Raw genomic sequence first — 18487 nt, forward strand, 5'->3', positions numbered from 1 at the left:
CTCACAGTGATGGAATCACAGGTCAGGAACAAAAAAAACCTTAATGTCATCACATTTATACAGCGTTTCCCTCCCAGCAATTTGTGGTAGAGCACAATTGTTATTGCTCCCATTTTGTGCATATGGAAACTGAGGTTGGAGGAAGTGGTGAGTCATTGGAAGAGACAGAACACCCAGTACAGGGCTTCTGACACTGAGACCAGGGTTATTCCACTACTCCACAGCTGCCTCCCCATGTTGAGACACAAAAAAGGTACCCTGTTATTTATTTGTTAAACTTAGCCAACAAAAGAATCTCCATTTTGCAGTTCAGTCCTTTAAAAGGCAAAAGGACAATAAGAATTATTTTCCATTCACTTGAGGATTTGCATCCTAACAGATTTTTCCATATTTTTATAGCTTGGGCAGACCATGGAGTCAATAAGCAATTTGTATATCATCATGTCATAATTTATTCTGTAGAATCCTGGGTAATTATTAATGACCACTATGATTTTCACTGCTTAAAAGCATGTGTGGGTTCTCAGCAGATCCTACGAAGAGGAAAAGTATTCACGAATAGAGTAAATTAACATAACGGACTCCCTGAATTAAGCTAATGATTGATTCCCACAAACTAAAACCCCAGCAAAGAATAACAGATGAGAAAATTGCCACCTTCATCCCTGTTGATTGACAAAAATCACTAACACAACAAGCCTGTGTTGACTTACCTCTAAAAGCAGTCGGAATCCTTCTCTTTTCGTAATTTCCTCCGCGAGGTATCTGTAATTAAAAAACACAACTGCGTCAGAAAGAGAGACTCCAAAGCTAGGAAGGAACATTTCAGTCTCTGGATACAATTGTCATCATGGAGTCTTCTCTGTACACATCATCCTAGATTTAGAGCTAGAAGAAATCTCAGAGGTCATTGATTCCATCCCATTTTGCAGATAATGAAACTGAGGCCCAGAGATGTTAAGTGACTTGCCTATTGTCAAACAGCTGGTGTCTGAGATAAGATGTGAATGTAGGTCTTGCTGATTAGAAGTCTAGAGCGCTATCCACTACATGAGACTGCCTCTCCAGAGGACAGATGCATTATTCTAGAAAACATACATTGATATACCTTAAACAATTCTTGGATTTCTTGGAAGGTGAGTGAAGGTAGAAATTTTGTCCAAGTTAGAATGGGGAAGACAATTTGGGTCACCCCTGGGTGGAGAGGGGTGAGGGAGATAAACGGGGTTCAAGATTCGAATTAGCAAATTAAACCTGGCAGGACTCTTCCAAGTCGTAGGAGCTTAGATCACAGAATCATCATTTCAGAACCAGAAGGGGTCTGACAGGCCATTGAGAGTCCAACTCTATACTGCCAGACAGTTGGTGTATCTGGGGGCACTACCCTGACCCCTAAACCTTTATGTTGTATACCAAGAATCCACCCAATGCTACCCACGGACCAGCCAAGCATCTTCTGTCTCCCCATAGCTTCAGTTCCAAATTCCTGGGCCCCACTCCAAGCTGCTTTGGACAACTTAGCAGAAACTATAGCTGAGGTTCTAGCTTGGAACTTAAGAAGTCCTGATACCACTGGGAGACCTAGAATTGAGTCTAGGTTGTCACTAACTAGACAGAGAACCTCAGATAAATCTCCTAATCTCACCCCAGCTCTGTAAAATGAGAAGGGCTGACTCATGGGTCTCAAAATTCTTTTCCAGATCTAAAATTCAATGACAGGATGGAAAAGCCCTGCTCTGTTTTCAGTATCATTCTGGGACAGTTGGCAATTAGTACTAATTGATTAAGGGGAGGATCCTGGAGAATCATCCCCAAATGGGGCAATAATATTTGGATCAAAACTGTGTTCTGTTGCTTGCCGTGTAGATATCACTTCACCTCTCGCATCTGTAAAATAAAGGGATAGATCAAGAGTTCTTAACCTGGGGTCCACAGGTCTGTGGATAGATTTTAGGGGGCTGGTGACCTCGGATGGGGAAACAAGATTACATCTTTATTTTCATTAACTTTTAGTTTCTTTTGTAATCTTCTGTATTTTGTTTTATTCTTTTAAAACATTGTTCTGAGAAGGGGGTCCATAGGGATCACCAGACTGACAGAGAGGTCCATGATACACAGAAAAGATGAAGAATCTCTGGCCTAGAGGACCTTTGAGGTTCCCTCTCAATGTTCTATGGGTCTTCTACAGTTTCCTGCCTTCTGTTACTTCATGAAATGGCCTTGCCTTTTCCCATTGCCTTGGCTCCCCAAGTCTGACCACAATCATTCTGACGCTTCTCTTCCCCTCCCCCACCCACCAGTCTTCATCATTTTATTAAAGGATACCCTTGTGTGCCCTGAGCCACTCCAGGCTTCTGAAATCTGCCATCTGTATTCAGCCTACCCTGCAAATTTCAGTGCACCAGATGTGGGCTTGCATGATTCAACACAGACATCCACCTGGGTATAGGTGCCTTTTGCATGGGTGATTTACTCTAGGCTTCTGCCCCTCCCCAGCCATAGAAACACAGCTCCTGCCACAAAGCCCCACCGTGTCCCACCTAATCTTTTCCTCACTGGCAACAATAAGTCCCTCAGTCTCCATGTGAGTGAACAGAATGCATTCTGGTGTTGGAAACTGTGGGCCTAGGGAATAGATAAATGAGACCCTGGGGGCCAGCACCAAGGAGAGCTGCCGAGTTGTTTGTGGTTGATATAAAGATGGATGCCCATGATCCTTCAGTGTGCCGCTTTAAAAATCACCCCACGGTGAATACCCATTTAGCCTGATTGCTGAGACATACCGCAGCAGGCCAGCCTCCCCAATGGGTAGCTGCAAACGTGGCAAAATGCTTTTGTTTTTCTTCCCCTGCTGAAACCCAGCAAGCGCTATTCTCGGTCGTGCATCAAGCAGGAGTGGTATTTTCCAACCTGTGGGGTTCTGAATTCTTTTCCCCATTGAAACTGAGTCAGCATCACTGAGTCAATGGAAAGAGTGCGATGAGCAGTGGGCACAGGAGGGCTTGGGTTCAAATCCACCTCAGATATTTACTAGTTGTATGATCCTGATCAAGTCACTTAACCTCTCTGCACCTCAATAGACCTGATGGTCTCTTCCGGTCCCAAATCTACGATCCTATGATTTGGAATCAGAAGACCTGAGTCTGAATTCAGGTTCTGCCATTTGCCCTCTGTGGAAGCTGGTAAAGTCACAAACAAACCTTACCTGTGCCTCAGTTTTCTCATCTGTAAAATGAGAGGGTCAGGTTGTATGGCCTGTAATGTCCTTTCAAGCTCTGAGGATTGTAATACCCGATAGGAGCATTTTACTTCATGGCTCAGCCTCGTGGCTCTCAAAGCTCATTGTACATGGACTCTGAGAACTGGGTTAACTCATCTTCTAGGTTCTTCCTAGTTCTAATTTGTATGATCTTGAACCTATCAGTGTAGCCTAGGGGCTAAGGAATGACCTCTATATTAGGAATCAGTAGGAGTGGATTGAGAGCTAGAAAGTAGTCAGTAGCCAGAATTTATAGAGCATTTCCCATATATTACATTATTGACATTATATGTAGCCTTACATTTATTATCTCTTTTGATCCTCACAACAGCCCATGTGAGGTAAGTGCTATTATTTGCCCCATTTTACAGACAAGAAAACTAAGGCAAACAGAGGTTAAATGACTTGCCTAGGATCACACAGCTAGTGAGTATTTGAAACTTCTTGGACTTCTTCCTGGCTCCCGGTTCAGCACTCTGTGCACTATGGCCCCACCTATGATTGTCATCATTGCTCATGGTGATGTAGCATTTTAAAGCTTGTAAAATCGAAAGTGACCACTAAACCATACATAAGGTTCCCTGTGGTCACAAAGTGACTTAGTTTAAAATTTCAATGTTGTCTCTCTCTCTTTTTTTTTTTTGTATTTTTATTTAGATTATTTTGGGCATGAGGCAATTGGAGTTAAATGACTTGCTCAGAGTCACACGGCTAGTGAGTGTTGTGTGTCTGAGGTCAGATTTGAACTCAGGTTCCTCTTGACTCCAAGGCTGGTGCTCTATTCACTGTGCCACCTAGTTGTCCCTCCCGATTACATTTTAATCAGGTTCAGGCTGCCCTGAGGAGTGTGTGCCCTTAAATTGTGTGTTTGACATCTCTGCCCCAGATCATTTAATCACACATCCTGTGCGTATCCCACCTTCCTCACGTCTTGGATGGAGAAGTCAGACATCTGTCTAACTCATGTGCTCTTTTTAAATCCTGCTAGTGAGCTGAGCAAAAGAGTATCTAGGGCTCCTATTCTGGACACATTAGATATTTCCTGAAATAAGTAGGGAAGATTTCTCTTGCAAACATTTACCAGGCATTCTCCCAGTAAAATGTAAACTTTTTGAGGTCATGGACAGTTTTATTTTTGCCTTAGTGTTGCTGATGTCTAGGGCCATGCATGGTACATACCAAGAAACTTCTTAAATATTTATTATATTGAAATGAATGGGGTAGATCAGTCTAGTCCAGAGGTTCTTAATCTGTTTTGTGTCACTGACCCCCTTGGTTGTCTGGCAAAGCCTGTGGACCCCTTCTCAGAACAATGCTTTTAAATGCTTAAAATAAAATACACTATTATTGTTATTATTACAAAGGAATTACGAATAACACAGGAAGCCAGTCACTGAAATACAGTCACCAGAATATTTTTAAATGTTCACAGATCTCAGGTTAAGTACCCCTAGTCTTGTCCAAAGCCACATGAACTGTCCTTCACAAAGAATACACATAGAAAAAAACCCCACAATTTAAGTATTGTAAAACATTGCCAGTGGAAAGAAATGTGTCCCTTAAATCGTAAGGTCAAGATGCTAGCTCCCAAATTAAGCCAGGTCTAAATTCAGTAACATTGAAACATTATCCCTGAGGCGTCTGCGTAATCCCCACTGTAACCTATCAGGAAGAAAGGAGACACAGCTGGTCAAGTAGTTAAGGAGCCTGGCACAGTGCCCAGGGAAACTGACAGCTCATGACATGACGCCACTAATGCCCGCTGAAGCTGCCAAGCAATCACCACGTGGAATATGCCTTCTCCTTGAGCTGCTGCCTGGCTAAGGCAATTCTGGTTCTTGAAGAAACAATGTCACTTTCACTTAGAAATGAGCCCAGGTAAATCCTCGCTATCAAAAGTGTGGATCTCTCTACTGTGTATCCTGGGAACCTGTTCACCTTGAGACAATATGCTGGAAGGAAACTACTTTTATCTACCATCAGGCAGCAGTTTCAATTGATTAAGGATGCCCTCACCCAGAGGAATAACCCACTTGGCTACGTGTGCAAATGGACACACTGGGACGGAAGAAAAGATGGCCCCAGAATGAAGAAGTTCCTGTGGTTTATTTGGGAGGGGGGACTATGAACCTTCTGAGTAGGTTAAAAATAAAAACAGAATACTGAAAGGGAGAACTCTCTGACACACCTTCCAAGACTTTGTAATTTAATGTCTCTGGGAAGAGAAACTCCTAAAAAGGAGTTTGTGCCCTTTGGGTTGGCACCATGGCATGTCTCTGGCCCATTTTAGGGACGAGGTGTCAGATGTCAGCTACGTGAAAGGTTAAGGCAGGTAGCTGGCTAGAATTTGCATTTGGAGAAGGGGAGATTCTTTTTCAAGAATTGATGCATAGGTCACAGAGCCCACGCTATACTCACTGAAACACGTAGGAGTAAGGGGGAGAAGTCTTGGGCAAAGAATCAGAAAACCTGGGTACTAGTCCTAGCACTTCTTCTAAGAGGCCATGTGGCCCCAGGGCAAGTCCTTCAGGCTCACTTTCCTCATCTGTAAAATAGGATTATTAATTCCTGACCCTCCTGATACATAGTATTGTTGAGCAGATAGAATGGGACCATGTGAAGGCTTTGGGGGACACCCTGTATATGTCTTTGAGACTTGTAAAACGCTTTAGATACGTTACCTAACTTGATTCGGACAATGACCATGTAAGGTAGGTGCTATTATTATCCTCGTTTTACTGCTGAGGAAAATGAGCCTCAGAGAGGGCAACTAGGTGGCGTGGGGTCACACAGCTAGTAAATGTCAGCAGTAAAATTTAAACTCAGGTCTTTCCCACTCCAAATATAGAATTCTATCCACCACAACCCACTATGTAAGTATAAAGTGGGCTGCTAGTATGCATTGCTAGAGGGCTTTCTTTACCAGAAAATCCCTACACCAATGAAATTATGGTCTGGAGTACACATTAATCTCTACCTAACTCTGCGTGTATGTATGTGTGTTTAGAAGTGCACTTAGGTGTATATACATACATATTTAACTTCAAGCAGAAAATCTAAACATATATTGACTGAATGCAATAAAACCAACCTGAGATAGATGAGAACTTTAAAGTAAATATTATCATTATATATTTATCTCCAACTATCTGAGGCACTAACCATTCAATCAAAAGTATTCAAGAAAAAAATGTAGGCTTGTAGGAGTTAGCAGTGGAAAGGCCCAGAGGGCTTATCTAGACCAGCGGCCTCATTTTACAGATAAGGAAACTGAGGACCAGATATGGGAAGTGACTTGTCCAAGCCCACACAGGCAGCAGGGAGTGCAGTGAGGCACATAACTCCAGATCCAGCGCCAACCTGGGGCAGGGTGGGAAGGAAGATATTGACCATAATTACAAGTTTCTAGGATATTTTTACATAGGCCAAAATATAGGATCAACACCATTTCTGGTCAGTAATCAGTACTCCTTGATACAGAGATATTTTCAGAATCCTTCCCAAATCATCAGAAGCATCTATCCTAAATGCTATTCCCCTAGGGACACAGCCAGATCTGCAGCTTTATTTCACACTTTAAAACTCCCATGTGAGTAATGTTCCAGAAATGATAAGTTCAAATACATAAGGAAAATGGCCTCCCTGAAACTCTTAAAACACTCTTTTCCACAATCTGTTCTCATTGAAAACTTTTATGACTGCTGACAGGGACATCTCATTGGATGCCCCTCTTGTCAAGATGGGCCATGTTCAAAGTTTCAAAATTGGTTAATAACTGATCAGACACTGAATATCATTTTATATTGGGGCCAGTCATTAAAATCCTTGGGAAACTATATTACAACAGATAGAAACTAGGGTAGTGTAATATAACAATAACATTAATTTTATCATATTATTTTTATAGCTAGCATTTATATACCACTTTAAGGTTTACAAAATGCTCCTCATCACAACCCTGAGAGGTAGGTGGTATGATTACCCCATTTTTACAGGTGAGGAAACTGAGGCCCAGTGAGGCTAAGTGACTTGCCCAGGGCCACACAGTAAGTATCTGAGGCTAGATTTGAACTCAAGTCTTCCTGACTCCAGGTCCAACTTTCTGTCATCAGTGGGAGAGTGCTGTGTCCAGTGATCAGATGATCTGAGTTTCATGGCTTTGCTATTTGATAGCTGTGTGACTTTAGGCAAATCATTAGCCCTCTGAATCTCACTTTCTTCCCACTGGTAACATGAAGGCATTGAACCACATGATCTTTAGGGTTCCCTCCAACCCCAAATCTATGATCCAAAGTCCATCTTATCTCCCATTCTAGGGAGTTTGGGCTATTTTAACTCTGCAAAGAAATTCCTTCTAAATTAGAAAATAAGTTAGAGTATTTGAGAGCTGGAAGGGACCTTGGTAGCCAAGCCAAAGTCCAATCCAAGACGATGAAAGGGAATCCAAAGGTGACGCCTCCCACATATGGTCATCCAAGCTCTGCTCAAAGACCTCCCAGGATGGGGTAGCACCAATTCTTAAGAAACCATTCCACTTTTGGCCAACCCTAATCATTAAGAAGGCTTTTCCTGATATCAAACTTAAATTTGCCTCATTACAGCTTCCACTCATTGCACCTGGTTGCCCCTCTGGGGTCAAACCCAACCCATCTGACCCCTCCTCCACATGACAGTCATCATCCTGTTCCATTCTTCCTCTGACCCTCAGGTCAAACATGCCTTGTTTCTTTAGCTGATCCTCCTACCACAGGCAATTAAGCCCCTTCTCCATCTGAGATGCTTTCTTCTGGATGCTCTCTAGACTATCAACGTCTTTCTTAAACTGAACTGGACGGAACATGAGACTCCAGATGACATCTGATGATGGCAAAGTATGGTGGGACTCCAACCTCCCTAGCCCTGGAAGCTTCGCCCCTCTTAAGGCAGCCCAAGATCACATGAGCTTTTGTGACTTCCACATCATGCGGAAGACTTGCATTAAGCTTGCAGTCCACCAAAGACTCCAGATCTTCTTCAGAATAGCTTCTGCTTCACCACATCTCCCCTATCTTACCATAGGATCATAACTTTAGAGTTGGAGAACTTAGAAACTTTGAGTATAACTCTCTTATTTTATAAAAAAAGGAAAATAAAAGAAAAGCTGACTTGCGCAGGGTCAAACAGCTAGTAAATGCTCAAGGAAGGATTTGAACTCAGGTCTTCTTGACTTTAAGGCCAAGAAAGATCTGTCTATTGTGCCACCTAACTAATGGCTTATTGATTCTGGTCTGGAGGACATGTCCTTATACTAGGAATGAACAACACTATGGAAAAGTCATTTAAGATTTTGTCCCACTTGTTTCATGCTGGATGTCAAGGGCACCCTGCCTTGGGGGCTTGTTTAGTCTACTAAGGATGACTGGTTGAGTTCTGTCTGCTTCAGAACTGAGCTACATCCTTGGGCTTGGCTTGAAAAAGGAACAGACAGATTTGGCAGAGAATGAAGGCCAAGATGAGGGAAGGAGGAGAGAGACAGAAAGATGGAAGGAGGGAGGAAGAAGGAGAGGGAAAAGGAGAGGGATGGAGAGAGACAGAGACAGAGACAGACACAGAGACACACACAGAGAGAGACAGAAAGATACACAGAGACAGAGACATAGAGAAAGAGATAAACACACAGAGAAACAGAGACATAGACAGAGAGAGAAGAGAGAAACAGAGGGGGGGAAGGAGGGAGGAAAGGAGGTGGGAGAGAGAGGAAAAGAGAGAGGAGAGGGAAAGAGAGAATAGAGAGAAATACAGAAACAGACAGAGAGAGAGGAGAGACAGAGAGACAGAGACAGAGACACAGAGACAGAGACACAGAGAGAGAGCACACTATAGCTGGCAGAAGCCATAGAGAGGCAGTGGCAAGTAATGGAGAGCCTGAAAGGCCAGAACTTTTAGAGTCAGCCCCTTGAAGTTCATTGGGTCATACCTTTAGAACTAGAAGGGACCTTAAAAATCACCAAGTTCAATTATCTCATTGTACAGATGGAGAAACTGAGGTACAGAATTATGTGGCTTGACGCTTACTACCTGTGTGAAGCAGGATTTAAGCTCAGGAGTTCCAGACTCCAGACCCAGCCCTCTATCCGTTATGCCAAAGGGCTGCCAGGAAAGCCTCTCTGCTCCTCTGCTCCTCTTTGACTACTATCATATTACAATCTTTGACAAGAACACCTATACAAATATGCACATGTACGTACCTAGCTAACGCAATAGCCCGGTTCACTCTCTCTTCCAGGCCCAGCGTCCCCAGCGCCTTCCAAGTCATCCAGAATTTGAATGCATCAGGCCGGCGGCTGCACTGGATTGACTTGTCTCCTGTGTCGTAGCTGACATCATAGAACTTATCTTGTTGGAACAGGTAAGATGCGTTTGCAGAGTAGCATCTTTTTAGAAGGTCCTGTTGGGAATGAGAAAGGAAAAGAAATAATGCACCTGTACAAGATAGACTCTTTTAAGAATCATTTTTGTTCACTGCCAACAAACAGGTAAAAGGTGGGGCATTTGAGTGCTTTGGGTTGGGCTTATACATCACTGAATGATGGTCTTCCATCAACTCTGTCTCTTGCATGCATCTATTTAGTTGCATGCTGTCTTTCCCATTAGAGTGTAAGCTCCCTGAAGGCAGACACTGTTTTTGCATTTTTGTCTTTTTATCCCCATCCTTTAGCATCATGTCTTGCACATGGTGAATGCTAAATAAATGCTTCCTGAATCCTCAAAAGGAACTGATTGGTGTGTAATCGCTGCAGCTTAGCGATGGGGCTTTGTAAAGACCTCATTGATCAAGAGCATGACAGTGAATCTTCAGATTGCTAGCTGCCAACACTAACAATGGTAGTAAGGCTTGGAGGCTGCCATTTTGAAAGACCTGAAGAGAACTGAGACTACCAATGTTCCAGGAAGATTTCAATGGGCACTGGATCTGATGACTTTTAATTTGAGAAAACTCTGTGCCCTCTATGTACTTTTCCTCCAAGTCTGTGATTTTATTGGTATAGAAAAGTTCCTGTAAGGGAACCCCTTTTATCACTTTGACAACTGTTGTGCAACTGCTCTTCTTCAGAGAGTTGTGTTGGGCACTAAGAGGTCAAGGTGACTTCTCCCAGCTGACACCAACACTAGGAAGAGGCAGAACTTGAATGAGCCCAAGGTCAGCTCTCTATTTTCTTATACACATTACAGTTGTCAATGACAAAGAAAAGGGTACTATATCCATTTTTTTTCCCAACCCCACAATGAAAGGATTGGCAATGTTGTTCAGTCATTTTTCAGACTTGTACAACCCCTTGTGAGCTCATTTGACAGTTTCTTGGCAGAGATACTGGCATGATTCACCATTTCCCTCTCCATCTCATTTTACAGGTGAAGAAACTGAGGCCAACAGGATTAAATGACTTGCCCAGAGTCACACAGCTAGTAAGTGTCTGAGGCCAGATTTGAACTCAGGAAAAGGAGTCTTCCCATCTCCAGGCCTGGCACTCTATCCACTGCACCACATAGTGCCTGATCAGGGACGACATTCATGCAAAAACAAACATACAACAAACAAACCACCTACACATGCATTTTATATTGGGAAAAATGTCTGATAACACAACACAGCAAACTTAAGCTACTTGTTACTTTCCTAATCAATCTTCTCTAACTTTTTGTACATTCCATCATCTAATTTTTGTTTTTAATTGTTCCTGATTCAGGAGAGGAGACCACAGACATAATTTCTCTCTTCTTTCTCTACCAAACTTCTCAAGTGCAAAGTCTATTCTCCATCTCCCCACCACCCCCTAATTTCTTACCTCCCCTTAGTTTTGAAGATTTTCTTAACTATTTTACTGATACGACTCTCTCAAAGGTCACTGTGACATTCTTACCACTAAATCCAGCAGTTTTTTTCCCCTCAGTCGTCTCTCTCCTTGACCTCTCACCAACAACTGATACTTTTGACAAGTCCTTCCTCCTTAATGCTCTCTTGTAAAAAACACTATATTCTCTTGAAGACCTTGGGTCAAATCATTCCATTTTGCAGATGAGGAAACTGAGTCTTGGGGAAGTTGAGTGACTCCCACAGCTAGTAAGAGATGGACCTAGGATTCGAAACCAGGGCTTCGAATTCCAAATTTATTGTTCTTTTCACTTTACCATGCTGTTTGTCTTGAAGAAGGTTCACTGGGTCTTCCACATTCTGGCCTGAACCTGATTACTCCTCCTCTTGACAAACTCATTCATTCTAGTCAAACTGGTATACTTATCATACATACTATGAAATATTACTGCTTCTGCCCCTTTGGTCATGCCTACCTAATCCTTACTTTTTATTTTATTTTATTTTTGGTGAGGCAATGAGGGTTAAGTGACTTGCCCAGAGTCACACAGCTAGTAAGTGTCAAGTGTCTAAGGCCATATTTGAACTCAGATGCTAATTTGTTTAGAAGTTCTTCCTTATGTCAAGCTAGAATCTGCCTCTAACTTTAATTATTCCTAGCCCTAATTGTTCTTGCATGTGACAATATATCAACTGATTCTTTTAATATATGGTTTCCAATCCCTTCACTATCCCATTTGTCTTCCACCTTGTCAGTATCTTTCTCAAAATGTGGCATTCAAAATAGAACAGAATAGGCCTGTTACTATCATTTCTCTCCTGGATGTAAGGCATCTTCAGCCTCAGATCACAGGTTTTTGGCTGCTACATCACATCATATCAGTTTATATAATTTCATTCCTTACTGACACGTGTTGCTCATAGGTTTTCACTTTAAGACTAATTATAGAACTTCCAAACTAAAAGAAACATTAGCGATCACATCTAATTCAATCCTTTCATTGTGAACGTCCAGTTCAATACAACATCCAGCACAGTATATGTAACAGAAAGAGTCCTGGACTTGGAGTGAAAAAACATTATCAGTTTCAATTCCTGAGGCAATGACACTAGTCCAATGACTATGGGCTCATTTCCCCAATCTAAGCCTCAGTTTCCTTCCCCTAAAACTAGGAAAATAATACTCATACCGAGTACTTCACCAGGTTGTCGTGAGGAAGGTGATAAGAACTAGGATTAGGGCCTACATTTGCTGACTGGAAGCTCATGAGCTCCAAACAGAAGTTAGATGATTATTTGTTCTCAGGAATGTTCTGCTCCAGCACTTATTGGACTAGAGGCCTTCTAAGATCATGTTATTCTGTGAACTCCCTGATTTGCCCACAGAATAAAGTTCAAATTTCTGGCATTAAAGACCCTCCACAACCTGTCTTAAACTACCTTTCTAAACAATGTCTCAACATAAAACTTATATTCACTTGCTATTTTCCATGGTGCCTCGTACTTTGTTACCTCCACAACTTCACTCGTGTTTTTGCCTATACCTAAAATGCCCTCCCCTGCATTTCTGCCTATTGAAACCATTCTTCAAGGCAAATTCTCAAAAACAATTTCCTTCATAAGCCCTTACATCTACCCCAGCCCCAGGCAGAAGTGTTCTCCCACCTTTACCCTGATGCAGGCCATGTAAGTGCTACGCTAATGAGACCGAGCCTTGCACTTGAGCTACTTGCCAGACTGATGTGTGTACCATGCAGAATCATAATCTCCTTAAAGGCAAGCACTGTCACATATACCTTTGTCTTCCTAGCATAAGTAGTATGGGAAACTTTATGAGAAGCCCTGACATTTATAGAGCACTTTTACACTGATAAAGTACTTTATATACATTATAGTAATAACTTAAAATGATACAGAGCTGACAATCCTGTGGGGCCTGTAGTATGAGAATTAGATTTATTTTATCAACAAGGAATCTGAAGGTCTGAGAGGTGAAGTGATTTGCCTGCCCACAATCACATGCTTCCCTAAGTTCCTAAGATGGAATTTTAACCAGGTCTTCCTGACCCAAATCCACCACTGTATTCACTAGGCATGCTGACCACAATCATCACAACAGCCCAGGGAAGGAGGCACCATGGGTATTATTGCGTCTACTGTAGGTTCAGAGAGACTGTGATTAATCAGTAAGCTAGTTAGTGAGAAAGCCACTGTTGATAAGTAAAACTGTAATTCTGTTTTTTGGGGGGTTTTTTGTGAGGGCAACTGGGGCTAAGTGACCTGCCCTGAGTCACACAGCTAGTGAGTGTTATGTGTCTGAAGCCAAATTTGAACTCAGGTCCTCCTGACTCCAAGGCCAGAGCTGTATCCACTGCACCACCTAGCCGCCCCCCCCCCAATCCTTACTTTTTAAGGCCCAACTCAAGTTCCAACCTCTCTGTGATGCCTTCTTCTACTGGTCTATACTACAATGATTTCTTTTCAACTCTTAAAGCATTTATTGCCCATACCAGTAATCTGGTACATAGCACCTGCTAATAATGCTCTATCTCCCACCCTAGCTTGCCTGCCTACCCAGCAGCCCAGATCTCCACTCAGGTGGCCTAGTGGGAAGCAGGCACTTTTGGCTGCCCTCTACTCCACCATCTCTAACCCCCTGACAATGCAAGAACTTTGAGGTCAACACCTAGCCCAGAGACCAAGAGGACCCTACCAGATACCCAGCCATCATGCTTCCAGACCCTCAGTCACTGCTATCTGACCTGCCAATGCACTTTAAAAATAGTTTTTTAAAATGATTATTTATTCACGTTAAACATTCTATTTTTTTAAAAATTTTGAGTTCCAAATTCTCTCCTTGCCTCCTAGCCCTTCCCCCATCCACTGAGAAGGCAAGCAACATATCAATTACATATGTGAAATCAAGTAAAACAAATTTCTATATTAGCCATATTCCAAAAAGAACAAGAATAATAAAGAGAGTGAGAAATTCTGCTCCAATTTGCACTCAGAGCGCATCAGTTCTCTCTCTCTGGTGGTGGATAGCATTTTTTCATAGTGAGTCCTTTGGAATTGTTGCAGATCATTGTATTGATCAGAGTAGCCATGGCATCCCCAGGTGATCATCATTACAACACTGCCATTACTGAGCACCATGCCAATACACGTAAAGGGTTCTTGGGCCTTCCGTCTACCCTATAACTGCAAGCTTAGAACCACTGGGTCTTTCCATCTGCTTTGTAGTTTGAACTTCTTGAGAAGCAGGACTGTCTTCCTTTTCTATTTCTATTCTCAGTGCCTGGCACATAGTAAGTCTATAATAGTGTCTGGCACATAGTAAGTCTAAAATAAATGCCTTTTCATTCACTTGTTTATCGTATTAGTATTTATGTCTGATCTGTCAAGTGGACTGGAGAGGCCTGGACGGGCAGGGACTGTGTCTTCTCCTAAACAGCTCAGTGCTGACCATGGTGCCTTGAACAGAGCAGCAACCAAATGAATATCTATCATTGATGCTAATGATGAGGACATTCTTTGCACTCACACCATCACTCACACCCAAATGGCATTTAGTCCATATGGAATGATCACAGCCAAGAAGTTTCACACGTTGTACATGCCCCAAAATGGAATATTTCAAATGCACAGTGTTTTTAGCAAGCTATAGAGTCACTCAAAGATTCCTGAGGTCTTCCTAAATAACATTCTTGGAAAAAGGAAAAATATAGTTGCAGAAGAAGTGGAATTGCTTTATTTCAGTTACTGAGGCTATATGGCTATGAGTCATGGAATGTCACCATCTCTGAAGAATTCAAGTTGTGTGTCACCCAAAGGGCAGTGGTGGGCACAGAGAGGATACAACACATCGCCCACAACCAGCAAAGAATGGTGCTGAGAGAATCAGCATATGAAGGATGTCCTCAGAGAGATCTGTTACCGGCAAAGGATGTGGATTGGCCATGTGGTGAGAGCAAGGGAAGAGCAATGGCCAGGCTATGAGCTGTCCAGCAGAGCTAATGCCATCTTGGGCTTCTCCAGGGAATAAGGAAGCACCAGCTCAGTTCCCCTCTTCCTTGGCCAGACCCCATCTGTGGTAAGGTGGCCACTTCTAGGAGCCATGCTTTAGGAAACACATGGATAAGCTAGAGAGTGTCCAGGGGAGGGAGATCAGGATAAGGAAGGACCTCCAAACCACATTACATGAGGATAGGTTGAAGGAATGGCAGATGATTAGCCTGAAAAGAGAAGGTTCGGGGAAGGGAGAGGCAGATATGATAGCTGTCTTCAAGTACTTAAAAAGCTGCCATGATACTAGGGACAGGTAGAAACATGAGACCTATGATTTTATTGATATAGGGAACTCCCAGGTGAAGAAACTTTCTTTACCAATGCAGGTTAGTACCTTTTCTTATTACCTAGGGCTTTGGTGTCAAACTCTGGTTGTGTATCGATTTAGAAAACCATAAATTAACATTATCTATGTTTCAGTGTGCTTTTATTTTGTTAACTATTTCCCAGTTATATTTTAATCTGGCTTTGCCAGCAGCAGGTGTTGGCACCTCTGACCTGGAGTACGGGGAGGTTAAGGGATGGGAGTCACTTGTCCATATTCTACAGGTCATTAGCTTGAATTCTTCAGAGACTGTGACATTCTATGACTCATATTCATACAGTATCAAGGTCACACAGCCAGTATGAGGTCAAAAGAGAAATTTGAATGTAGAAGCGAGATTAAATTTGTTTTGTTTGGCCCCAGAGGGCAGAATCAATAGCAATGAGTAGAAGATGTAAAGCGGGAAATTTCAGGTTTGAAGTCAAGGAAGACTTCCTAGCAATTAGACCCACTCCAGCATTAGGTAATGGGTTCTTCTTCAGTGGAGGTCTTCCAGCAGTGGCTGGATGGTCCCTGGTCTGGTGTGCTGTAGTGGGGATCTTTTGGGGGTGTGTGTTGCGTCAGATGACTACCAAGATCCCTTTTAGCTGAAATTCTGTGATACATTAATATCCATGAAATATCAAGAAATTTAGAGGAATGTGCCTGTCACATACCTCTTCCCACCCGCTACATCCTGAGGCTTCCCCCTCTCCCCCAGGAATTTATAGGAAGACTGGCAAAAAATCCCTAAGACAAGAAGGCATGGCTAGGCTACTAGGTGCACCATAGAAGAGTATATAAGCCCCCATAGATTAGATCACAGATTTATCAAAGTACACTATTACCTTTAAAACAATCCATAAACAATCCTGAATAGAATGCAGGCAGGGGACAAGCATTTACAATAGCACCTACTATATATCAAGCACTGTTCATCATCTCATTTAATCCTCACAACAACCTTGGGAGGTAGGCGCCATTACTATCCCCATTTGATAAACAAGGAAACTGAGGCAGACAATGGTTAAGTGACTTTGCCTGGGGTCATACAGCTAGTAAAGTGTCTGAAGCTGAATTTAAACTTAGGTCTTCCTGACTCCTGTCCCAATCGTCGGTCTACCGACCTCTCTAGCTGCCTTTAGGAATGGGAAAAGGTATTTTCTTTTTATAAACAAAGGATTATTCCTGCTTTTTACTTTTCAAGAACAGTCATTTCCCTGTACTCCCACCCTAAGACACTGAACTCTTCTTGGTAACAAATATAAATATTTAAGAAATGCCAATTGATAGAATCATCTGAGCACAACACAGCTTCCTCATCTGCATCCCCCCTTCTTCTACTAATATCATTATCACTTCTCTGGGACCCCAATGGTCCCTGATAATGAAGGCTGTCTGCTCTGTAGACCTTTCCTTATCTCTCCAGATCTTGACACTTTCCTAAACCAGAAGGCAGGTTGATTGGCAATTCTCTATGAACAAAAGTTAAGGCCTCCCCAATACATTCCCCGCAGCCTACAGAAAAATAAACCGAGATGAAGCACCTGCTCAGCCTTATACTAACAGGTTAGTTCCCAGCCCATGTCCACAAAGTACTAAAAGTTCACATCACACATAGTAAGGAGAACACACCCATCCTTCCCCTCTCTGTGTATCATGGTTACTGACATATTTATCCTTTATCAAAACTGAAAAATCAAAACAATTCCCCCAGCAATGACTGCTCAGTCCTGCTAAGGGCAAATCCTCCTGGCTTTTGCTACAAATGCCCTTCACTGAAGGCAAATCTCAGCTGGATAGGCAAATGAAGAAGGACAGAGTCAATAACACACACTCCAGGCTAAATAATTGGCCTGTTGGCTGTGGCCCCACTAATTTCTTCTTGGTGAACATTCTGCCTGCCTTGTGAAATTTCATAAAGAGCCACTGGAGCGTTGGGACTTGTTCTTGAGAAAACAAATGATGAGTTTGCGCATCCCTCCCCACCCAACTCCCTCCCACCCAAAGTCCCTGCTGTGCATTTGATTTCACATTCTGGTATTAAAATGAATAAAGCAGCCTCACTTCTAAGATGTCCTTCAGCAGTGAGAGAAAGATTATGTTTCTGAGGAAAATATTGTTTTGGAATAATGACAGCAGCATGAACAAGTTTAGGGATATTGTTTTTAATAGTTTAAGGAAACATCTTCATACTATCCAGTAGAGACAGAATGCAGAGATTGGGAACCTGGTAAGAACCATCACTTGAGGCTAAAAATGAATCAGAAACATTAACACATGATGAAGTTAATTAAGTATCATCTCACAAACCAAGAAAGGAAAACACTCAGGGACTGAATGACTTAGTCTGCTTGACAAAAAATAGGGAAGGTAAGAAATGTAGATCTTTGCATTATGTTTCAATTCTAGTATCTCTTAAGCAGCTTGTGGAAATCAAAATGGTAGCTGGAAAGACATTAGACTTGGGGGGTGGGGTATAGGGTCAAAAGACAGTATCAATCTATGTAACTATGATTAGGTATAGTGACTAGAACTCATTGGCCTTAGTAAGAAATCATAGAATTGCAAAATTTTATCTTTGTTTTGGACCTCAAGGATCATCTAGTCTAATTCTTTTCTGAAATGTGAAGACCTTCTACAAGAAATGGGTACCTGGCCTTCTTGGAGGATGAATCATGGTTCATTGGGAAAAGCTGGATTTGGAATCAGAAGACCTGGTCTCCATTCTTATCTCTGATGCTTCCTGTCCATGGGTAAATCAACTAACATTTCTGGGCCTCAGTTTCCTCATCTGAAAAATGAGACATCTGAGGTCTCTTCTAGCTCTAAATCTATGATACTCTGGAATCTGACACTTTCAGGTTCACAAAGTTCTTTCTATACATTACCCTATTTGACTATCACAATGACCCCATGAGGGAGGCACTAGAGGTATTGTTATCATCTGAATTTTACAGATAAAGGAAACAGAAGCTAAGAGAGATTCAGTGACTTTCTCAGA

The 18487-nt window shown here is 42.3% G+C and overlaps 1 protein-coding gene across 1 annotated transcript in view; it reads right to left on the reverse strand.

Moving 5' to 3' along the window:
- GADL1 (glutamate decarboxylase like 1) overlaps positions 1–18487 on the reverse strand; it is a 166738-nt gene that overhangs the window by 79859 nt on the left and 68392 nt on the right. Inside the window, exons 11-12 of the mRNA XM_027872500.1 lie at positions 9487–9686; positions 714–765 (exon numbers count right to left, since the gene is read on the reverse strand). Coding sequence (XP_027728301.1) covers positions 714–765; positions 9487–9686 — 252 coding nt within the window. The remainder of the gene's footprint in view (positions 1–713; positions 766–9486; positions 9687–18487) is intronic.

The sequence above is a fragment of the Vombatus ursinus genome, unplaced genomic scaffold (genome assembly GCF_900497805.2).
Source record: "Vombatus ursinus unplaced genomic scaffold, bare-nosed wombat genome assembly UNPS02014799.1, whole genome shotgun sequence".
In the NCBI taxonomy this organism is placed as follows: Eukaryota; Metazoa; Chordata; class Mammalia; order Diprotodontia; family Vombatidae; genus Vombatus; species Vombatus ursinus.